Raw genomic sequence first — 25,183 nt, forward strand, 5'->3', positions numbered from 1 at the left:
AGGGTATCCACTGCTATTGCTTGAGGGTCTCTCGACCTGGAACAATATTTCTGAAGCTTCTTGTTGAGACGAGATGCCATCATGTCTACTTGAGGAACTCCCCAAAGACTTGCCACCTCTGCGAAGACTTCTTGGTGGAGGCCCCACTCTCCTGGATGGAGATCGTGTCTGCTGAGGAAGTCTGCTTCCCAGTTGTCCACTCCCGGAATGAAAATTGCTGACAGAGCTCTTGCATGTCTTTCTGCCCAGAGGAGGATCTTTGACACCTCTGCCATTGCCACTCTGCTTTTCGTTCCGCCTTGCCGGTTTATGTACACGACTGCTGTTACATTGTCCAAATGGATCTGCACGGGTTGATCTTGAAGAAGATGTACCGCTTGTAGAAGGCTGTTGTAAATGGCTCTCAATTCCAGAACGTTTATGTGAAGGCAGGTTTCCTGACTTGACCATTTTCCTTGGAAGCTTTGCCCCTGTGTGACTGCTCCCCAACCTCGGAGACTTTCATCCGTGGTTACCAGGACCCCGTCCTGAATCCCAAACCTCCATCCCTCTAATAGGTGAGAACTGTGTAGCCACCACAGGAGCGAAATCCTGGCTTTGGGGGACATGATTATCTTCCGGTGCATGTGTAGGTGGGATCCGGACCACTTGTCCAACAGGTCCCACTGGAATACCCTGGCCCGGAATCGGCCAAACTGTATGGCCTCGTAGGCCGCTACCATCTTCCCCAACACCCGAATGCATTGATGGATCGACACTCTTGTTGGCTTCAAAATTTGTTTCTCTGGATTTCCAGAACCTTTTCTACTGGAAGAAATACTTTCTGTACTTCTGTGTCCAGTATCATCCCTAAAAAGGACAATCTTGTCGTCGGTTCCAACTGCGACTTCAGAAAATTCATGATCCAACCGTGTTGTTGGAGTACCGATAGGGAGAGTGCAATGCTCTGCACCAACTTTTCCCTGGACCTCTCTTATCAGGAGATCGTCCAGGTAAGGAATTATATTGACTCCTTGTTGTCGAAGGAGGACCATCATCTCTGACATCACCTTGGTGAATATTCTCGGTGCCGTGGAGAGTCCGAACGGCAACGTCTGGAACTGGTAATGGCAATCCTGCACTGCTAATCTCAGATAAGCTTGGTGAGGAGGATAAATGGGAACATGCAAGTAATCATCCATTTTGTCCACTGACACCATGAAGTCCCCCTTCTCCAGACTGGAAATCACTGCCCTCAGAGATTCTATCTTGAACTTGAACCTTTTCAGGTAGAGATTCAGATTTTTCAGGTTTAAAATTGGTCTGACCGAGTCGTCCGGCTTCGGAACTACGAAGAGGCTTGAATAAAAAAAAACATTCTCCTTGCTGTGACAAGGGTACCAGGACAATGACTTGATCCTGACAATTTTTGAATTGCAGCTGTTACTACTACTCTGTCTGGAAGAGAAGCTGGCAAGGTCGATTTGAAAAATCGGGATGGGGACGTCTTGAAACTCCAGTTTGTATCCATGGGACACTATTTGTAAGACCCATGAGTCCAGGCCAGATTGAAGCCAGATTTGACTGAAAAGTTTCAGACGTGCTCCCACCCGAGCGGACTCCTGCAAGGTAGCCCCAGCGTCATGCTGCAGATTTGGCAGAAGCAGGGATTGATTTCTGCTCCTGTGATCCTGGAGACGCTGCAGATTTTTTTCTTTTTCCCCTTCCTCTACCTGCAAAGAAGGGGGAACCTCTGGCCTTTTTGTATTTGTTGGGTCAAAAGGACTGCATCTGAGAGTGATGTGTCTTTTTCGTCGGTGCAGGAGCATAAGGCGAGAATGTCGACTTACCTGCGGTAGCCGCAGAGACTAATGCATCTAGCCCATCTCCAAACAAGGCCTCACCTTTATACGGGAGAGTCTCCATATTTCTTTTGGAATCTGCATCAGCATTCCACTGGCGAATCCACAACGCCCTCCGAGCTGATACTGCCATGGTAGTGGCTTTTGAACCCAAGAGTCCAATATCTTTCATGCCTTCTAGCATGTATGCAGCAGCGTCTTTGATATGACCTAACGTTAGGAGTATCTCGTCTCTATTTATAGTGTCAATTTCCGATGACAGGTTATCTGACCATTTTTCGATAGCCCTACTCACCCATGCGCAAGCAATGGTGGGCCTGAGCAATGTACCATTGGCCACATAGATTTTAACGTAGTCTCCAACTTGCGGTCTGCCGGCTCCTTCAGTGAAGGTGTCCCAGGGAGAATCACCTTTTTAGTTAACCTTGGCAGGGCACTGTCTAATACGGGGGGTGACTCCCACCTTTTCCTGTCCTCTGCCGGGAAAGGATAAGCAACCTGAATCCTTGTGGGAACCTGAAATTTCTTTTCAAGGTTTACACAAACTCCCTCAAATAAGGTATTTAGCTCATGAGAAGGAAAAAAAGTTACATTAATTTTCCTTTCTTTATAAAAAATAAGCCTTCTCCTGAGGTACAGGAGGGGCTTCCGTAACTTCCAAAACTTCCTTTATAGCAACAATCATGTATTGAATGCTTTTTGCCAATTTAGGATCTATCCCCCTGTAATCACTATCGTCGACACAGGGATCACAGTCCGTGTCGGTATCAGTATGTACTATTTGTGCAAATGGTCTCTTATGTGACCCAGAGGGGTCGCCTATGGATGAAAAAGCAGGACTATGAAAAAAATCACATCTTCCACTGATTTTCTCCAGCTTTCAGCATGAGACTCAGACTTATCCAATCTCTTACTGATATGATTCACACTATCACGTAATTCTTTCACCCATTCAGGCTCGTGGTGTGCCGGCAGCGCCACCACATTACAACTCTGTGTCCCTAAAATTGCTCCCTCAGGGGAAGAGCTCCCTGCCTCAGACATTTCACACACGTGCACAACCACACCACAGAAACTCCGGGACTTATAGGGGACAGACCCACAGTAAAATCGGTCAGAAGGACAGAGATAGGATTTGCCAGTTCACAACCCAGCGCCAGTAACACAATGTCTGTGAACACAAAATGCCCACTGACATGCAGCGCTTTTATAATGTTAATCACACAATTATATAGCACCAAATTCACTGTGGCCCCCCCTGTTTTACACCCTGATACTTGTTCAGCAGTGGAGGACCAGCGTTCTTCTCTGCAGCCTGGAAGGAGAGAAAATGGTGCTGAGCAGTGTGCTGGCTGGCCGAGGAGGAAGCCCCGCCCCCTCAATGGTGCATTTATGAGGCAATTTTTTATACTGGCGAGGGTAGGATTGTGCCTCAGCCCCTTATTCATGCCAGTTTCAATAGGTTTCATGCTGCCCAGGGCGCCCCTTCCCCTCCCACACCCTGCAGTGCCTGTGTATGTGTGGGCAACATGGCGCGCTGCGCTCCCGCCAGCCGCGCAGTACCTTTAGCCGTCACTTAGAAGAAAGGATCTTCAATCAAACACTCACCTGTCTTCTGACTTCTGGCTCTGCAAGAGGGGTGACAGCGTGCTGTGGGAGTGAGCACATAGCCGCAGCTAGTGTTCAGTACCCTTCAGGAGCTAATGGTGTCCTGTCAGCCAGAAGCAGAGCCATGAAACTATTCAGGAAGTTGGTTCATACTTCTGCCCCCTAAGTCCCACGAAGCAGGGAGACTGTTGCCAGCAGTTCTCCCTGAAAATAAAAAACCTAACATAGGTCTTTTCAGAGAAACTCAGTAGAGCTCCCCTGGAGTGCATCCAGTCTGCCTGGGCACATTTTCTAAACTGAGGTCTGGAGGAGGGGCATAGAGGGAGGAGCCAGTTCACACCCTTGAAAAGTCAAAGTGCCCATGGCTCCTGCGGAACATTCTATACCCCCATGGTACTGAAGTGGACCCCAGCATCCTCTAGGACGTATGAGAAATATAAGTTCTCAACAATACTGTCAGACAGCCCATGTTTTCTGGAAGGTAGCATTGTAGCACTAACATCTAGAATTTTACTTAAGTTCCCACACATTGACGTTTAGTTAAAAACCTTGATATTAGAGTGAGCAAGTTTAAACTCTTAATACACCAGTGGTTCCCAAACTTGGCCCTCAAGGTACCAGTCCAGGGTTAAAGGATATCCATACAAGCGACATAATTAGTACCTCAGTCAGTTTAAATACACCATCTGTTTATAAGCATGTATATCCTTAATATATGGGCTGTTAGGGTGCCTTGAGGACAAAGTTTGGGAAACCCTGGACTACACGGATGAAAGAAAAAAAACCTCTAAACTCAACACAGCGTATTAAAATTACAGTCAGTCAATGTCGAGAGCTTTTGAACTTCTTTACTTTGTATAGCAAAGATAAATTCCACATTTATAAACTTGGGTTTAGAAAACTAAGTCACAACATTAAGCATCTGTAGAAAAACGGACTGGTACTCTAGAACCAAACAATTTTCTGTGCTAAAAACAGATTTGCTAATGCAATTGGTTACATATAAAGATAATGTTCTCCGTTTATTAACAGTTCACTAAAGTAAACCGATTTACAGCAAAGTGAGCATTAACAAGGAAAATCCAAGGCCTATAGTAATCCAATGGATGTGCTTACATAAATAATAGAGAGATTAAATAGGTGACAAATGTGAGCGTAAATTTAAGTAATTTTAAGGTATAAATCACTTTTAGTGGAAGCTTTGTTAGGTCCAAAATGGATGTCTTATTGTGCCATTTATGTTCATGGGTCTTTGTATCCAATGAATAGAACCTACGTATTCTACAACTTTGCATTCACGTGCTTCACTGCTATTGTTCACAATATTTATAGACTGCAATAGGTTCAAATGATATTCAGACCTTTGTTATTTACCAATGTGAGGAGATCTTGACGTAATTTATTACCAGAATATAGTAGTTTTGAGAAGTAAAAATACTGTTGCCTATTATGGAGCAGTTTAACAATCATGAAGACTTGACCATATATAGACCTTTAATATCACTATTACAATTAAGCACAAATCAAAATTCAATGACAATTTATGAGACACAGAAGCACACTGAGACTATGATCGATGTGGGTACACTCCAAATCTGATTCCTAAGTACAAGGGAGGAGAAACCAGGAGTAAACTGGCAATTACATACAATGATCAATATCAAATACATGAGGTTTGGTCCCAAAAAGGAGAAAGTAGTAAAATAACCATATTCTGCAAACATAGCTTCTCTGAGATTAAAATATCGTAATTGTCATGTTGTTTTGTCGTGCTTTGTTCTCAGTGAACCAGCGGAGCCTGCTTGAGTGATATCAGGACAGAGCGCATTCGGGAAACATCTTTCGTCTGCTTGCTAGACTTGGGGTTAAAGTCACAAAGACGAGCCACTCGCTCCCATTCTGTTCCTGGGCTGATTTCTTCAACATCACTTACAAACGCCTCTTCAGCGGCCCTGAAAAGCAGCAAGTGCATTTATTAGACATTTTCATTTAAGAACAGATCCCTAAAAAAAACATTTCTTTGATCACCCTGGCATTGGGAACTATAACTGTCGACATAACACTTCTACAGAATATAAACATTCCCACATTCTCTATGACATTTTAGACCAATACATCGGTTGTAACCATGCAGTGAAAAACAATCATATGTAGGGTTTAGAACTAAATCTTCACATATAAAATGTTTTTGTTTTGTTTTCACATATTGTTTGGGCAACATGAAAGTTACTTTTTGCATATTTTGGAAGTTTAAAGAGGATGCCAGAGAGAGTAAAAGTGTACATTTATTTGAAGATAAAGAATTGTATCAACATTACTCCAGTACTTACTGACCATTAGATGACAAAAAGTATAGTTCTATTCATACTATTTCTTATGTATTTATTTTTCAATGTGAGTATGCAAAATAAGTAAGTGCCCTGTGTGTGTACCTTCTGGTTTAATATTCATATTTGTCCCTGTGTAGTGATTAAGTCAAGCTGTACTGAGTACCATGTTAGTTTTATAGCACAAGCACAATCATATCACTACAACATAGGTAAAGAAAAAAACAGCTTTTGAACACACAGCCCGCAAAGCATCCATGTCGTATTCCAGCACTCCGTAGTATACAATATAAACCTTTATAAAGAAAGCTTAAGGCATACACGTAGAGCATATCAGCAGAACTGCTTTACGCAAATGACCATTCATTGCGGATATTAGAAGAAGAAGTTGTGCAGGTAACTAATCCAGCAGGAATACATTTTGAAAGCCTCACCACACAACAGACATGTCCCAGCTAATGTAGAGAGAACCTTGTTACTACCAGTATCCCCAACAAAATCCCCCTTTATCACAATAGCCCCTAAACCATAATCATTTGTGCTCAAGGCAAGCAAAAAAAGGATAAAACAAAGAGCAACATGTAGATAAACTGAAAAAGCAAATAAATAAAAAATACATTTATAGAAAAACAAAAAACTACAATAAGGATGGACTTTCATGGCAAGGTGTGAGTACATTTGGACATAGGGTGGGTATATTTGAGTACATAACATGACTGCAGACAGATCACTACAACACTAGCACTAACCATGGGACAGACAGGTTAAGGGGCAGTGAGAAGATTTTACTTAACTGTTCTAGGCTGTAGCAAGGATGGTTTATGTTTGTGCTTATAGGTGAAGAGAAGAAATAAAAACAAGAAGAAAAAAGTTTAAGTCAGATATAGAAAATGAAAATGAATTTAATGCTGATGACAAGCAGGACATGCGGTATGATATTTAGCTGGCATACTGTCGAAACGTTTGGATTAAAATTTAAATGACAATAATTGCTCAGAGAAGACTTTCATCTTAACTCCTAATAGTAAAGTAGTGTAAGTAAAAGCATAAAAGAGGAATTATTTTCAGGGGGACTCTAAACAAATACATCCACTTAACCTCTATTCAAGAGTGCATGACTCTGCAGTAGATCACAACAATGAAGGCTTTGATGGCATTAAACACCAACACACACACACTGCAAGGAAGATACTTCAATTCAGAAGTTATTTTGTTGAACCTAGATCAAGGCTCCACTGCCAAATCCCAACTATTGTAAACTATGTTTAGAAAGTCTTACATTTATTGGAATCAGCAGTGCAGTCAAAAGATACTAGCCTAGAGTCCCTCAAAAGTGGCCGAGGCACTCTCTTTAAAAGACATTGGGATTGGTCTCCGGTAACAAGGGATGGGGAATAACCATTTGATATAATTCAAAATGATCCCCATTTATTATTTCTACATTCTGAAATTATAAGTATACTGAGCTAGTTGTACAAAAAAAAAAAAAAAAAAAAAGGGTGGACATACAGGTTGAGTATCCCATATCCAAATATACCGAAATACGGAATTCTGCGAGAGTGAGATAGGGAAACCTTTGTTTGCTGATGGCCCAATGTACACACACTTTGTTTATACACAAAGTTATTACAAATATTGTATTAAATTACCTACAGGCTGTGTGTATGAGGTGTATATTAAACAAATGAATTGTGTCAATGTACACACACTTTGTTTAACGCAGAAAGTTATAAAAAAATAAGAATTTACTTACCGATAATTCTATTTCTCGTAGTCCGTAGTGGATGCTGGGAACTCCGTAAGGACCATGGGAATAGCGGCTCCGCAGGAGACAGGGCACATCTAAAGAAAGCTTTAGGATCACCTGGTGTGCACTGGCTCCTCCCCCTATGACCCTCCTCCAAGCCTCAGTTAGGATACTGTGCCCGGACGAGCGTACACAATAAGGAAGGATTTTGAATCCCGGGTAAGACTCATACCAGCCACACCAATCACACTGTACAACTTGTGATCTGAACCCAGTTAACAGCATGATAATAGAGAAGCCTCTCGAAAAGATGGCTCACTACAACAATAACCCGAATTTTTTGGTAACAATAATTATGTACCAGTATTGCAGACAATCCGCACTTGGGATGGGCGCCCAGCATCCACTACGGACTACGAGAAATAGAATTACCGGTAAGTAAATTCTTATTTTCTCTGACGTCCTAGTGGATGCTGGGAACTCCGTAAGGACCATGGGGATTATACCAAAGCTCCCAAACGGGCGGGAGAGTGCGGATGACTCTGCAGCCCCCAATGAGAGAACTCCCGGTCCTCCTCAGCCAGGGTATCAAATTTGTAGAATTTTACAAACGTATTTGCTCCTGACCAAGTAACTGCTCGGCAAAGTTGTAAAGCCGAGACCCCTCGGGCAGCTGCCCAAGATGAGCCCACCTTCCTTGTGGAGTGGGCATTTACAGATTTTTGGCTGTGGCAGGCCTGCCACAGAATGTGCAAGCTGAATTGTACTACAAATCCAACGAGCAATAGTCTGCTTAGAAGCAGGAGCACCCAGCTAGTTGGGTGCATAGAGGATAAACAGCGAGTCAGATTTCCTGACTCCAGCCGTCCTGGAAACATATATTTTCCGGGTCCTGACAACGTCTAGCAACTTGGAGTCCTCCAAGTCCCTAGTAGCCGCAGGCACCACAATAGGTTTGGTTTAGGTGAGACGCTGAAACCACCTTAGGGAGAAACTGAGGACGAGTCCTCAATTCCGCCCTGTCCGAATGGAAAATCAGATAAGGGTTTTTACAGGATAAAGCCACCAATTCTGACACGCGCCTGGCCCAGGCCAGAGCCAACAGCATGACCACTTTTTCTGTGAGATATTTTAACTCCACAGATTTAAGTGTGTCAAACCAATGTGACTTTTGGAACCCAAAAACCACCTGGAGATCCCAAAAGTGCCACTAAAGGCACAAAAGGAGGCTGTATATGCAGTACAAATGTCTGAACTTCAGGGACTGAAGCTAGTTCTTTTTTGGAAGAAAATTGACAGAGCCGAAATTTGAACCTTAATGGACCCCAATTTCAGGCCCATAGATACTCCTGTTTGCAGGAAATGTAGGAATCGACCCAGTTGAATTTCCTCCGTCGAGCCTTACTGGCCTCGCACCACGCAACATATTTTCGCCAAATGCGGTGATAATGTTTTGCGGTTACATCCTTCCTGGCTTTGATCAGGATAGGGATGACTTCATCCGGAATGCCTTTTTCCTTCAGGATCCGGCGTTCAACCGCCATGCCGTCAACGCAGCCGCGGTAAGTCTTGGAACAGACAAGGTCCTTGCTGGAGCAGGTCCCTTCTTAGAGGTAGAGGCTACGGATCCTCCGTGAGCATCTCTTGAAGTTCCGGTTACCAATTCCTTCTTGGCCAATCCGGAGCCACTAATATAGTGCTTACTCCTCTCCATCTTATCAATCTCAGTACCTTGGGTATGAGAGGCAGAGGAGGGAACCCATACACTGATTGGTACACCCACGGTGTTACCAGAGCATCTACAGCTATTGCCTGAGGGTCCCTTGACGTGGCGCAATACCTGTCGAGTTTTTCCCAACGGTTTATAATCATGTGGAAGACTTCTGGGTGAAGTCCTTACTCTCCCGGGTGGAGGTCGTGCTGAGGAAAACTGCTTCCCAGTTGTCCACTCCCGGAATGAAAACTGCTGACAGTGCTATCACATGGTTTTTCGCCCCGCGAAGAATCCTTGCAGCTTCTGCCATTGCCCTCCTGCTTCTTGTGGCACCCTGTCTGTTTACGTGGGTGACTGCCGTAATGTTGTCCGACTGGATCAACACCGGCTGACCTTGAAGCAGAGGTCTTGCTAAGCTTAGAGCATTGTAAATGGCCCTTAGCTTCAGGATATTTATGTGAACTGATGTCTCCAGGCTTGACCATAAGCCCTGGATATTCCTTCCCTGTGTGACTGCTCCCCAGCCTCGCAGGCTGGCATCTGTGGCCACCAGGACCCAGTCCCGCATGCCGAATCTGCGGCCCTCTAGAAGATGAGCACTCTGCAACCACCACAGGAGGGATACCCTTGTCCCTGGTGACAGGGTTATCCGCTGAAGCATCTGAAGATGCGACCCGGACCATTTGTCCAGTAAGTTCCACTGGAAAGTCTTGCGTGGAATCTGCCGAATGGGATTGCTTCGTAGGAAGCCACCATTTTTACCTAGAACCCTTGTGCATTGATGCACTGAGACTTGGTTCGGTTTTAGGAGGTTCCTGACTAGCTCGGATAACTCCCTGGCTTTCTCCTCCGGGAGAAATACCTTCTTTCTGGACTGTGTCCAGGATCATCCCTAGGAACAGAAGACAAGTCGTCGGAACCAGCTGCGATTTTGGAATATTGAGTATCCAATCGTGCTGCCGCAACACTACCTGAGGTAGTGCTACACCGATCTCCAACTGTTCCCTGGATCTCACCCTTATCAGGGAATCGTCCAAGTAAAGGATAACTAAAATTCCCTTCCTTCGAAGGAATATCATCATTACGGTCATTACTTCAGTAAAGACCCGGGGTGCCGTGGACCATCCCTACGGCAGCGTCTGAACTGATAGTGACAGTTCTGTACCATAACCTGAGATACCCTTGGTGAGAAGGGTAAATTTTGACATGAAGGTAAGCATCCTTGATGTCCCGAGACATCATGTAGTCCCCTTCTTCCAGGTTTGCAATCACTGCTCTGAGTGACTCAATTTTGAATTTGAACCTCTGTATGTAAGTGTTCAAAGATTTTAGATTTTAGATTTTAAAATCGGTCTCACCGAGCCGTCTGGCTTCGGTACCACAATAGTGTGGAATAATACCCCGTTCCCTGTTGCAGGAGGGGTACCTTAATTATCACCTGCTGGGAATACAGCTTGTGAATGGCTTCCAAAACTGCCTCCCTGTCAGCGGGAGACGTCGGTAAAACAGACTTTTGGAAACGGCGAGGGGAATACGTCTCGAATTCCAATTTGTACCCCTGAAATATTACCTGAAGGATCCAGGGGTCTACTTGCGAGTGAGCCCACTGCGCACTGAAATTCATTGAGAACGGGCCCCCACCATGCCTGAACTTGTAAAGCCCTAGCGTCATACTGAGAGCTTGGCAGAGGCGGAAAAGGGTTTCTGTTCCTGGGAACTGGCTGATCTCTGCAGCCATTTTCCTCTCCCTCTGTCACGAGCAGAAAAGAGGAACCCTTTTGTCCGCTTGCCAACCAGGACTGCGCCTGATAATACGGCGTCTTATTTTGAGAGGCTACCTTTTTTAAGGCAATACTTCCAAATGCCGTTTGGAATCCGCATCACCTGACCACTTTACTGGTATAATTGGACAACGCACTTATACTTGATGCCAGTCGGCAAATATTCCGCTGTGCATCATGCATATATAGAAATGAATCTTTTAATTGCTCTATAGGCAATAAAATACTGTCCTTATCTAGGATATCAAATTTCCAGTCAGGGAATCCGACCACGCCAACCCAGCACTGCACATCCAGGCTGAGGCGATTGCTGGTCGCAGTATAACACCAGTATGTGTGTAAATACATTTTAGGATACCCTCCTGCTTTCTATCAGCAGGATCCCTAAGGGCGGCCATCTCCAGAGAGGGTAGAGCCCTTGTTCTTACAAGCGTGTGAGCGCCTTATCCCCCTTAGGGGGTGTTTCCCAACGCACCCTAACCTCTGGCGGGAAAAGGTATACTGCCAATAACTTTTTAGAAATTATCAATTGTTATCGGGGGGAAACCCACGCATCATCACACACCTCATTTTATTTCTCAGATTCAGGAAAACTACAGGAAGTTTTTCCTCACCAAACATAATACCCCTTTTTTTTGGTGGTATTTATATTATCAGAAGAGTGTAAACTTTTTCCATTGCCTCAATCATGCAATGTGTGGCCCTATTGGAAATCACGGTTGTCTCTTCACCGTCGACACAGGAGTCAGTATCCGTGTCGGCGTCTGTATCTGAGGTAACGGGCGCTTTAGAGCCCCTGTATGAGACGTCTGGACATGCACAAGCTGAGTAGCCGGCTGTCTCATGTCAACCACTGTCTTTTATACAAAGCTGACACTGTCACGCAATTTCAACAGTACATCCACTCAGGTGTCGACCCCCCAGGGGGTGACAACACTATTACAGACACTCTACTCCGTCTCCTCATCATTTTTCTCCTCATACATGTCGACACAAACGTACCGACACACAGCACACACACAGGGAATGCTCTGATAGAGGACAGGACCCCACTAGCCCTTTGGGGAGACAGAGGGAGAGTTTGCCAGCACACACCAGAGCGCTATATATATATATACAGGGATAACCTTATATAAGTGTTTTTCCCTTTATAGCTGCTGTATTGTTTATACTGCGCCTAATTTGTGCCCCCCTCTCTTTTTTAACCCCTTTCTGTAGTGTAGTGACTGCAGGGGAGAGCCAGGGAGCTTCCCTCCAACTGAGCTGTGAGGGAAAATGGCGCCAGTGTGCTGAGGAGATAAGGACGCCGAGAAAGGGGCGGAGCCTATCATCCGTTTTCTTGTATGTTTTGGCAGGGGTTAAATGCATCCATATAGCCCAGGAGTTATATGTGATGCATTTATTTTAGCCATAAAAGGTTTTCTATCGATTTATTGCGTCTCAGGGCGCTGCCCCCCCAGCGCCCTGCACCCTCAGTGACCGGAGTGTGAAGTGTGCTGAGAGCAATGGCGCACAGCTGCGGTGCTGTGCGCCTACCTTTATCTGAAGACAGGAAAGTCTTCTGCCGCCGATTTTTCCGGACCTCTTCGCTCTTCTGGCTCTGTAAGGGGGCCGGCGGCGCGGCTCCGGTGACCCATCCAGGCTGAACCTGTGATCGTCCCTCTGGAGCTAATGTCCAGTAGCCTAAGAAGCCCAATCCACTCTGCACGCAGGTGAGTTCGCTTCTTCTCCCCTTAGTCCCTCGATGCAGTGAGCCTGTTGCCAGCAGGTCTCACTGAAAATAATAAACCTAAACTAAAACTTTCACAAAGCTCAGGAGAGCCCCTAGTGTGCACCCTTCTCGTCGGGCACAGAAAATCTAACTGAGGCTTGGAGGAGGGTCATAGGGGGAGGAGCCAGTGCACACCAGGTGATCCTAAAGCTTTCTTTAGATGTGCCCTGTCTCCTGCGGAGCCGCTATTCCCATGGTCCTTACGGAGTTCCCAGCATCCACTAGGACGTCAGAGAAATATTGGCTAAAAAGACCTTCAGGCTGTGTGTATAAGGTGTATATGAAACATAAATGGATTCTGTGCTTAGACTTGGGTATCAACACCATAATATCTCATTATTGTATGCATTTATTCCAAAATAAGTAAAAATCAGATATCCAAAATGCTTCTGGTCCAAAGCATTTTGGATAAGGGATACTCAACATGTAGTACGTTTGGTGAGGAAGATAAGCTTGGCTGTGGCTTTGAAGATAGACCGGCGTGGAGAGGCATTTGTCAGGGATGCCACATAGGAGATTACAGTTGTCCAATCTGGAGATGACCAGTGAGTGGATAAGGGTCTTAGTGGCATCCTGGGTAAGAAAAGGTCTGATCCTAGAAATATTTTTGAGATAAAAATGGCAGGTTTGTGAGAGGTACTGAATGTGTGGTTTTAAGGAGAGGCAATAATCAAGGGTTACTCGAAGCCAGCGCATTTTGGGGACAGAGGAAATAATGCCATCAATAGATAATGAAATTGTGGGAGGTGAGGTTGTGCGGGAGGGTGGTAAAAAGTTCAGCTCAGTCTTTGTTTGACATGTTGATGTTAGGAATGTGCTGGGACATCCCAAAAGGTATAGCAGACAGACAGTTGGAGATACGAGCGAGGGAGAGGTCAGGGGAGGAAAACGAGATTTATGGTAAGAACTTACCTTTGTTAAATCATTCTGCGAGGTACACTGGGCTCCACAGGGAATGACATTGGGGGGTGTAGAGTAGGATCTTAATCCGAGGCACCAACAGGCTCAAAGCTTTGAGAGTTCCCAGAATGCCTAGCGCCGCCTCCTCTATAGCCCCACCTCCGTGCACAGGAGCTCAGTTTTTAGTTATCCAGTCCAATGCAGTAGCAGGCAAGAGAGACAACCGTTAGTAGCCACAATCACCACACACTCACGACAGGATAGGGTGTCAGCGGCTAATGCCATACCAACCCAAAGAAGCTAAGTGTGCCAGGGTGGGCGTCCTGTGGAGCCCAGTGTACCTCACAGAAAGATTTAACAAAAGGTAAGTTCTTACCATAAATCTCGTTTTCTGCTGCAGGGTACACTGGGCTCCACAGGGAATGCCGACATTGGGGATGTCCTAAAGCAGTTCCTTATGGGAGGGTACGCCTGTAGCGGGCACAAGAACCTGGCGTCCAAAGGAAGCATCCTGGGAGGCGGATATATCAAAGGCATAGAACCTTATGAACGTGTTCACCGAGGACCACGTAGCTGCCTTGCACAATTGTTCAAGGGTAGCACCACGGCGGGCCACCCAAGAAGGTCCAACTGACCGAGTAGAATGGGCCTTAATAGTAGCAGGAGCTGGAAGACCAGCCTGTACGTAAGCATGTGCAATCACCATTCTAATCCATCTGGCCAGAATCAGCTTGTGAGCAGGCCAGCCACAATTGTGAAAACCAAACAGAACAAACAGAGAATCCGACTTCCTGATGGAGGCAGTTCTCTTCACATAGATACGGAGAGCCCGTACCACATCCAAAGACCGCTCTTTGGAAGACAAATCGGGAGAGGCCAAGGCCGGAACCACGATCTCCTGATTAAGGTGGAAAGAAGACACCACCTTAGGTAAATATCCAGGGCGTGTTCTAAGAACCACCCGATCACGGTGAAAAAAAATCTGACACCCGTCTAGCGGAAGCAATAGCTAGCAGAAACACCACCTTAAGAGTAAGCCACTTAAGGTCAGCAGATTCAAGAGGCTCCAGAATCACCGACAAGTCCCAAGGGGCCACCGGCGGGACATAAGGAGGTTGAATCCGCAACACACCTTGAGTGAATGTATGCACATCAGGTAAAGTTGCAATCTTTCTCTGAAACCAAACAGACAAGGCAGAAATATGAACCTTGATGGAGGCCAGATGAAGGCCCCAAATCCAGGCCTTGTAGTAGAAAGGCCAAAAGTTTGGCCGTACTAAACTTGTAAGCGTCATGATTGTTAGATGCGCACCAAGCAAAGTAAGAATTCCAGCGGAAGTAGAAGGGGACGCTCTATCGAGAGACCCTGAAGGTCTGAGAACCAGTGCAGTCTGTGCCACGTTGGAGCGATTAGAAGTAGGATTCCTCCTTCTTGTTTGAACTTCCTTATTACTCTGAGCAGGAGTGACACCGAAGGGAACACGTATGGCAGCCGAAAGTTCCATGGAATTGCCAGTGCGTCCACGAACGCTGCTTGAGGATCCCTTGTCCTTGCTCCGAAGACCAGAACCTTGTGATTGTGTCGAGATGCCATCGGGTCAACATCTGGAAGGCCCCACTTGTCTGCGAGGAGTTGAAAAACTTCTGGATGGAGGCTCCACTTTCCAGCGTGTACGGCCTGATGACTGAAAGTCCACTACCCAGTTTAGGACCCCCGGAATGAACACTGCCGATATGGCTGGTAGATGGCATTCCGCCCACTGAAGAATCCGTGATACTTCCCTCATTGCCATGCCGCCTTGATGATTTATGTACGCCACCGTGGTGGCGTTGTCCGACTGTACTTGAACAGGTCTGTTCTGTATTAGATGCTGGGCCAAGCTCAATGAGTTGAACACCGCCCGCAATTCCAGAATGTTTATCGGGAGGAGACACTCCTCCTTGGTCCACCCTGAAGGGAGTGTTGCTCCAACACCGCGCCCCAACCCCTCAGACTGGTGTCCGTCGTCAAAAGGACCCAGTTGGAGATCCAGAAGGGACGACCCCTGCTCAATTGTTGGTCCTGAAGCCACCAGCTCAGTGATAGGTGGACCTCCGGAGACAATGAGATCATAGGAGACCTGATCCGGTGAGGCAGGCTGTCCCACTTGGCTAGAATCAGCCTCTAGAGAGGGCGGGAATGGAATTGAGCATACTCCACCATGTCGAAAGCAGACACCATGAGACCTAGCACTTGCATTGCCGAATGTATCGACACTTGCGGACGAGATGGGAAGCATCGAATCCTGTCCTGAAACTTCAGGACTTTCTCCTGATACCAGAACAACCGCTGGTTGTGTGTGCCCAACAATGCTCCCAAGTGCACCATGCTCTGAGCAGGGACCAGGGAGGATTTCTTCCAGTTGATGAGCCACCCGTGGGCTTGCAGGAACAGAGTAGTCAAATCTAGATGACGTAGGAGAATCTCTGGGGAATTTGCCAGGATCAACAAGTCGTCCAAGTACGGTAGGATCCTGACCCCTTGACGGCGGAGTACAGCCGTCATTACCACCATAACTTTGGTGAAGACTCGCAGAGCCGTAGTCAAAGCAAAAGGTAATGCCCGAAACTGGTAATCGAGGTTGCCAACCGCAAACCTCAGGTAATGCTGATGCGACACTGCAATGGGACTATGCAAGTAAGCATCCTGTATGTCCAGTGAGACCATAAAGTCCCCAGGCTCCAAGGCTAGAACAATAGAGCGAAGAGTTTCCATACGGAACTTGGAGACCTTCACAAACTTGTTCAGAGACTTGAGATTTAGAATTAGCCGGGAAGACCCATCCGGTTTCGGGACTAGGAACAGCGGTGAATAGAACCCCTTGCCTCTCTAAGCCAGAGGCACCTGTACTACCACTCCTGTGTCCAGGAGGAACTGTACCACCGAATGACGTATTTGCCTTCACCTGATCCGAAGGGATGTCTGTCAGGCAAAATCGATGAGGGGGACGATTCTTGGAGGATACGACGTAACCTCGAGTGATGACTTCCTGTACCCAGGCATCGGAAGAGAAGTCGGCCCCCCCACCCTGGGATCCCCCAGAGGGAGGCCCGCCCCATCATGCGGCAGGCTTGTCAGTCTTGGAAGCGGGCTGACGGGCAGCCCAGGCCTGTTTGGGTTTGGAAGTGCGAGGGTACGCCTGACCTTTTGCTTTCCCTGAAGGCCGAAAGGAGCGAAAGGAAGTACTTTTAGCCTTCGGCACCGAAGGAGAAGTACTAGGAAGACGTGCTGTCTCGTCAAGGTTTTCAGTCTAGCATGATCAGAAGCATTGGAAGGCAACTCCGCCTCCAGCTCCTGAGCCCACGCTTCCGCAACTTCTGCAGCCCATGTTGCTGCAATAGTGGGCCTATGCACCGCACCATTTAGGGTGTAGATTGCCTTCAAACAACCCTCCACACGCTTGTCCGTCGGCTCTCTCAAGGATGCGACAGTAGTTACAGGCAGAGCAGAGGATACCACCAGGCCGCGCTACTTGCGAATCCACTGGTGGTGGTGTTTCCCAATTTTTACTAAGCTCCGCAGTGAGGGGGTAGCAACCCAGCATCTTCTTGTGAGGCGTAAATTTCTTTCCTGGATTTTCCCAGGACTCCTGATGTATGTCAACTAAATGGTCAGAGTGAGGTAAAACTTGTTTAACCACCTTCTGACGTTTAAACCTGTCTGGTTTCTTAGGGGCAGTGACAGGCTCCTGTTCATCATCAACCTGAAGAATAAGCCCGATAGCCTCTAACAAGTCAGGAACATCCACCTGCGAAACAACCTCCCCATCAGAAGCATCAGGATCAGAATCTGTGGGGTCTGTATAAGCGCCATCCTCATCAGACGAGGTGTCTGGGATATGGGTGGATTGTGAGGAAGTAATTGCCCGCTTAGAGGACCCCTTGGTCTTAGGCGGGTGAGGGTTAGACTTTTGAGCAGTCAGTGATTGGTTCAATTGCTGTAACCGATTGGACAGTTGATCTGCCCATGGCGGGTTAACCGCAGGGACCATAAGCGGTTGTACCGGCACAGGAGGTCCCATAGGGGGCGTTAGTCTAGTTACCAGCGTATTCAATAGCGTGGAGAAGGTAGCCCAAGGTGGGTCATTTTGCACCGTTGCTACAGTCCCACTGCGGGGCAAGGAACCCCCAGAACCTGAACCCTCAGCTGCTAGGTTATCCTCAAATGTGCTGCAGAGTTAACACCACGCAGTGTGGGATCAGCCCCAGCTCAGTTGCCCTTTGTAGCTGACATAATCAAAAGCTCAATGCAAGGCAACACAGTACAATTATCAGCAGCAAAATACCTGACAAGAACTCCCTGTGCAGTGTAACAGCACAAACAGGGAATTCAAGAGGTATATGGTGACTAAAAATCACAGAGAAAAATACACACTGAGTATATCCTGTGAACTGCCTATATTATGTTAAACCTGACACACTTAGCCCCCTCAGGTTATAGAATATAGGGATAGCAATCTGAGTGAGAGACACGAAATGGCGTTCACACAGCAGCTACATGCACACACACAAAGTCACAGTTTGTACAATGCAGAGATTATGACATGCAATAAAACTGCACTGGATTAGCAATACAGAGTAGTATTTATGCATAGCTAAACACTGAATCAGATATAACAATGCACAGTAAAGACTTGATGTATATCACAGGGTACTTGTACTAAATAACCCTGACTAAATGCACTTTTTCTTAACTAACACTGTCAGCAGACATGTAGAATACTTAAGTGTCCTGTAAAATGCACAGCGCTGACAGGCAGGCGGCTTTACAGAGGAGGATTTGCCCAGACAGTCCCAGGAACAGTGTTGCTCTGTGTAATGGTGCACAAACACTGACTAGGAGTGAGGGAGAGAGATATGCAGCTCCAGGGTGGGAACATTTACTCTAAATTGCGCCCTGGGGCTGGGGGATGGGCTACAGGTCAAAGCCTTATCCCCCTGCTGGACTTCACCAACGGGTACTGGGGGCTAAGAAAAACGTTTGAGAGAAAAAAAATGACCTGTGCCCATGCCCTGGTGGTCTAGTGGGGTCTCTGTACTGCCACAGTGTCCACGCCAGCCGGCGGCCCACCTCCCACTGGCCGCGCGGGATCGCGATTTACAGCGGGTCCCGTTGCGGGGACCCCTTACCTCCTCCCTGTAGTGCGGCCACGCGATCCGGGAGAGCAGCGGTCGTGTGTGTGACTGACTTTAGAAGGAAACCGGAGCCTCCGCTGTAGGTACCCGGCAACCAGGGCGCGGGAGTGTACAGCGCCGCTGGGGTAGGTGATGAAGCTGCAGCAGGAGATGTCTCACTGACATCTAACACTGTCAGTGTCTCTGCTGCAGCCCTTGAAGTCTTAAAATTTTCTTAAAAGCTTTTTTTTTTAGGGCTGCTGGAGCAGCCCCCCTGTTAAGTGCCTGCTTACTGCAAGGCACCAACTACAAAACTGAGCTCCTGTGCACGGAGGCGCGGCTATAGAGGCGGCATTCTGGGAACTCTCAAAAGCTTTGAGCCTGTTGGTGCCCCGGATCAAGATCCTACTCTACACCCCAATGTCATTCCCTGTGGAGCCCAGTGTACTCCGCAGCAGAAAGGTAGATTTAAGTATCATCAGAATAGAGAGGATATCATAAGTCAAAAGAGCTAATGAGCTCACCTAAATAGGACGTAGAGAGAGAATGACAGAGAAAAGGAGAGGCCTAACAACAGGACCTTGGGGGACAAGTGTTAGTAGAAGTGGGGGAAGGGGGTGGAGTCATGAGAGGAGACAGAAGGAATGGTCAGAGAGGTAGGAGGACAGCAAGGAGAGTGCAGTATCACACTGACCAAGGGAGTGGAGGACTTGTAAAAGTAGAGGATGGTGCACAGCGGTGATGGAGTACCTTTGGCACTCCAGCTGTTGTTGAACTACACATTCCAGCATGCCCTGCTACAGTTTTGTTATTTGGCCATGCTAAAACTGTAGCAGGGCATGCTGGGATGTGTAGTTCAACAATAGCTGGAGTGCCAAAGGTTCCCTATCAGTGGTCCACCGTGTCAAAAGCAGCAGAGAGGTCAAGGAGAATAAACAGAGTAATGGTCCTTTGATTTAGCAGCATGGAGGTCAATGCAGACTGTCATGAGGGCAGTTTCAGTGGAGTGGAAAAGACAGAAGCCATACTGGAATGGGTCAAGCAGTGAGTGGGAGGTTTTCTTTAAGAATAGGGGAAAACAAGTGCATGCTTGAAGGCAGAGGGGGCAGTGCCTGAGAGGGAGAGACTGAGGCGGTAGGCAAGATGGGAACAGGATGAAGGAGAGAGGTAGTGGAGGAGGTGAAAGGGTCATGTGGTAAAGTGGAGGGAAGAAACGGATGAGGGCCATGACTTCCTCACCAGATACTTGGGAGAAAGATGCAATTGAAAGAAGACTTCATATTTCCATGTACATAGTAATCACCCAACCAAGCCCCAGACTAACTATATTTGGTTAAACACGTATGTACATGACATATATGGCTAAATATGACATAAACCTTGTGCATACAACTCAACAGCTTTCATTGCATTCAACAGAAAAAAAAAAAGGGATCAAGTAGTGGTTCATGATTATTTGAAAATACATACAACTAATGACTGTCATTAATGGGTTATTGACACATTGCATTGCAGATAGTGCACCAGTGACTCAGTAACTAAATATTTGATTTACTTAGCCTTAACAGACTGATTAAAGACAATGGGCCTAATTCTGAGTTGATCGCAGCAGAAAACTTGTTAGCAGTTGGGCAAAACCATGTGCACTGCAGGGGGGGGGGGCAGATATAACATGTGCAGAGAGAGTTAGATTTGGGCGGGGCGTGTTCAAACTGAAATCTAAATTGCAGTGTAAAAATAAAGCAGCCAGTATTTACCCTGCACAGAGACAAAATAACCCACCCAAATCTAACTCTCTGCAAATGTTATCTCTCTCCCCCCTCCTGCGGTGCACATGGTTTTGCCCAACTGCTAACAAATCTGCTGCTGCGATCAACTCTGAATTACCCCCAATATGATATCCAACTAGTTTCTAGTGGTTACAGCAGATGTGACATTTGTACAGGGCAATTATAGAATCTTATGGCCTTTATTAAATGGAATCTAGTCTTTGGCCAAACAGCACATTTCAAATAATAAAGTACTAAGATAATCTTGAAAGTAAGGAATCATGTTAGTTCAGCCTGCACAAAAAAAAAAAAGGTGTTTTTTTTTAGAAGTATGTACTACTTAGTAACAAGCCATATATAAATTGATGTCAGCTCAACCACCTACGTAAGTACTTTGCTTGTAAAGTAGTCTAGGCTGCATAAAAAAGACTCCATCATACCATAAGTGAAAACACTTTTACATAAGACTTCCCAGGGCACAAACAGTTTTAGATTTTTTTACAATTTGTTGCTATATTGCAACAGGATTTGGAGCTTTGTCTGCTAAAAGCCTCCTAATCATCACTCCAATGGTGTTTCTAAGGTCACGTAAATTGTGACAGCTAGCCCTTAAGGGGGGTACTCACGGAGCGATATTCTAAGCAATCTGACTAGATTGCTTAGAATATCGGCAGGATCGCTCCGTGTGTAGCCCCCTCGGCGATAGCGATGCGCGGCCCCGCACATCGCTATCGCCGCTGCTAGATTGGCCTGCATGCAGGCCAATCTAGCGGGTCGCTCACTTCACCCGCTGGGTGAAGTGAGAGGCCCTCCCGTCTCCCCCCGCCCGCTCAGCACAGATCGCGCTGTGCTGAGCGGCAGGAGAGATGTGTGCTGAGCGCTTCGCTCAGCACACATCTCTCCTTGATCGGCCCGTGAGTACTGGGCTTGTATCTAAATGTAGTCAAATACACTGTAATCTAGTCACTCACCAGATTCCCAAACAGCCTGGACTGTAATCACTTTTGTCTGAAACAGTCACATCCTCACACACCGCAATCTTATTTTGCATCAGCTCCGTCAAGCAAAGCTGCATGTGTGGGGCAAACCTGCATTTCATTAAATACTTAAGATACCAATTTCCTTGAACTCAATACGTTTTGTGGGATTGTTTGCTTTAAACTAGGTTTTGTTTCCCAAAAAGAAATAGAAAACACATTAAAGAAAAACATCCATACAATCTTATGGACAGTTTCTGGTATAAAATAGGTAACACTAGAGTCACAATATCGCAAACACTTAAAAATACACGGTCGCTGACAAAGGTTATCACATTTCCTCTGCTGGGAACAGTAAACATTTTAGGCTTATCGCAAATATTTTGTAAATGTAAAAAGGCCAGCTTTTCTCTTTTTTCCCCCCACTATACAGTCCAGTCCATAAATATTGGGACATCGACACAATTCTCATATTTTGAGTGCTATACACCACCACAATGGATTTGAAATGAAACAAAACAAGATGTGCTTTAACTGCAGACTTCTTGCTTTAATTTGAGGGTATTTACATCCAAATCAGGTGAACGTGTAGGAATTACAACGGTTTCTATATGTGCCTCCCACTTTTTAAAGGACCAAAAGTAATGGGACAAACTAAACAATCCTAAATCAAACTTTCACTTTTCAATACTTTGTTGCAAATCCTTTGCAGTCAATTACAGCCTGAAGTCTGGAACGCGACACCTATTCTCCCTCTTGGGGTGTCTAAGACATTCCTGGCGGGAGAATAAATGGCGCGGTTAGCGTGCCACCGTGCCCGCAGCGTGGCGAGCCCGCAAGGGGCTCTTTTGCGCTCGCCACGCTGCAGACATTCCATGGTCAGGATTTTGACTGTCGGGATGACAGGCACCGGTATATCGATACCAACCCTATTTCTCCTATTCCACTGGTTGTGAATCTGAAACTGCAAGCCATAAGACAAAGTAAAAATAAGAATTTACTTACCGATAATTCTATTTCTCATAGTCCGTAGTGGATGCTGGGGACTCCGTAAGGACCATGGGGAATAGCGGCTCCGCAGGAGACTGGGCACATCTAAAGAAAGCTTTAGGACTATCTGGTGTGCACTGTCTCCTCCCCCTATGACCCTCCTCCAAGCCTCAGTTAGGATACTGTGCCCGGACGAGCGTACACAATAAGGAAGGATTTTGAATCCCGGGTAAGACTCATACCAGCCACACCAATCACACCGTATAACCTGTGATCTGAACCCAGTTAACAGCATGATAACAGAGGAGCCTCTGAAAGATGGCTCACAACAATAATAACCCGATTTTTGTAACAATAACTATGTACAAGTATTGCAGACAATCCGCACTTGGGATGGGCGCCCAGCATCCACTACGGACTATGAGAAAATAAGAATTTACTTACCGATAATTCTATTTCTCATAGTCCGTAGTGGATGCTGGGACTCCGTAAGGACCATGGGGAATAGCGGCTCCGCAGGAGACTGGGCACAAAAGTAAAAGCTTGAACTAGCTGGTGTGCACTGGCTCCTCCCCCTATGACCCTCCTCCAAGCCTCAGTTAGGATACTGTGCCCGGACGAGCGTACATAATAAGGAAGGATATTGAATCCCGGGTAAGACTCATACCAGCCACACCAATCACACCGTACAACCTGTGATCTGAACCCAGTTAACAGTATGATAAACGAAGGAGCCTCTGAAAAGATGGCTCACAACAATAATAACCCGAATTTTGTAACAATAACTATATACAAGTATTGCAGACAATCCGCACTTGGGATGGGCGCCCAGCATCCACTACGGACTATGAGAAATAGAATTATCGGTAAGTAAATTCTTATTTTCTCTAACGTCCTAAGTGGATGCTGGGACTCCGTAAGGACCATGGGGATTATACCAAAGCTCCCAAACGGGCGGGAGAGTGCGGATGACTCTGCAGCACCGAATGAGAGAACTCCAGGTCCTCCTCAGCCAGGGTATCAAATTTGTAGAATTTAGCCAACGTGTTTGCCCCTGACCAAGTAGCTGCTCGGCAAAGTTGTAAAGCCGAGACCCCTCGGGCAGCCGCCCAAGATGAGCCCACCTTCCTTGTGGAATGGGCTTTTACAGATTTTGGCTGTGGCAGGCCTGCCACAGAATGCGCAAGCTGAATTGTACTACAAATCCAACGAGCAATCGTCTGCTTAGAAGCAGGAGCACCCAGCTTGTTGGGTGCATACAGGATAAACAGCGAGTCAGATTTCCTGACTCCAGCTGTCCAGGAAATATATATTTTGAGGGCCCTGACTACGTCCAGTAACTTGGAGTCCTCCAAGTCCCTAGTAGCCGCAGGCACCACAATAGGCTGGTTCACGTGAAACGCTGAAACCACCTTTGGGAGAAATTGAGGACGAGTCCTCAATTCTGCCCTATCCGTGTGAAAAATCAGGTAAGGGCTTTTATAAGATAAAGCCGCCAATTCTGAGACACGCCTGGCTGAAGCCAGGGCTAACAGCATTACCACCTTCCATGTGAGATATTTTAATTCCACAGTGGTGAGTGGTTCAAACCAATGTGATTTTAGGAACCCCAAAACCACATTGAGATCCCAAGGTGCCACCGGGGGCACAAAAGGAGGCTGTATATGCAGTACCCCTTTGACAAACGTCTGGACTTCAGGCACTGAAGCCAGTTCTTTTTGGAAGAAAATCGACAGGGCCGAAATTTGAACTTTAATGGACCCTAATTTTAGGCCCATAGACAGTCCTGTTTGCAGGAAATGTAGGAAGCGACCCAGTTGAAATTCCTCTGTAGGGGCCTCATTGGCCTCACACCACGCAACATATTTTCGCCAAATGCGGTGATAATGTTTTGCGGTTACATCCTTCCTGGCCTTTATCAGGGTAGGGATGACTTCTTCTGGAATGCCTTTTTCCTTCAGGATCCGGCGTTCAACCGCCATGCCGTCAAACGCAGCCGCGGTAAGTCTTGGAACAGACAAGGTCCCTGCTGGAGCAGGTCCTTTCTTAGAGGTAGAGGCCACGGGTCCTCCGTGAGCATCTCTTGAAGTTCCGGGTACCAAGTCCTTCTTGGCCAATCCGGAACCACGAGTATAGTTCTTACTCCTCTCCTTTTTATGATTCTCAGTACTTTTGGTATGAGAGGCAGAGGAGGGAACACATACACTGACTGGTACACCCATGGTGTTACCAGAGCGTCCACCGCTATTGCCTGAGGGTCCCTTGACCTGGCGCAATATCTGTCCAGTTTTTTGTTGAGACGGGACGCCATCATGTCCACCTTTGGTTTTTCCCAACGGTTTACCATCTCTTGGAAGACTTCTGGATGAAGTCCCCACTCCCCCGGGTGAAGGTCGTGTCTGCTGAGGAAGTCCGCTTCCCAGTTGTCCACTCCCGGAATGAACACTGCTGACAGTGCTATCACATGATTCTCCGCCCAGCGAAGAATCCTTGCAGCTTCTGCCATCGCCCTCCTGCTTCTCGTGCCGCCCTGTCTGTTTACGTGGGCGACTGACGTGATGTTGTCCGATTGGATCAATACCGCCTGACCCTGAAGCAGGGGTT

At 46.6% G+C, this 25,183-nt stretch overlaps 1 protein-coding gene across 4 annotated transcripts in view; it reads right to left on the bottom strand.

Moving 5' to 3' along the window:
* Window positions 1-4,445: 4,445 nt before the first annotated feature.
* The window catches only part of CLTA (clathrin light chain A), a 113,131-nt gene continuing 92,393 nt past the window's right edge, over window positions 4,446-25,183 (bottom strand). For 2 of the 4 annotated variants that reach the window (XM_063914627.1, XM_063914630.1), the window contains 2 exons: window positions 6,571-6,606; window positions 4,446-5,401 (listed from right to left, as the gene is read on the bottom strand). In XM_063914627.1, coding sequence (XP_063770697.1) covers window positions 5,230-5,401; window positions 6,571-6,606 — 208 coding nt within the window. In that variant the 3' untranslated portion in view covers window positions 4,446-5,229. The remainder of the gene's footprint in view (window positions 5,402-6,570; window positions 6,607-25,183) is intronic. The other 2 variants (XM_063914629.1, XM_063914631.1) reach the window with 1 other exon arrangement.

Source organism: Pseudophryne corroboree, chromosome 1 (assembly GCF_028390025.1).
Source record: "Pseudophryne corroboree isolate aPseCor3 chromosome 1, aPseCor3.hap2, whole genome shotgun sequence".
Taxonomy (NCBI): Eukaryota; Metazoa; Chordata; class Amphibia; order Anura; family Myobatrachidae; genus Pseudophryne; species Pseudophryne corroboree.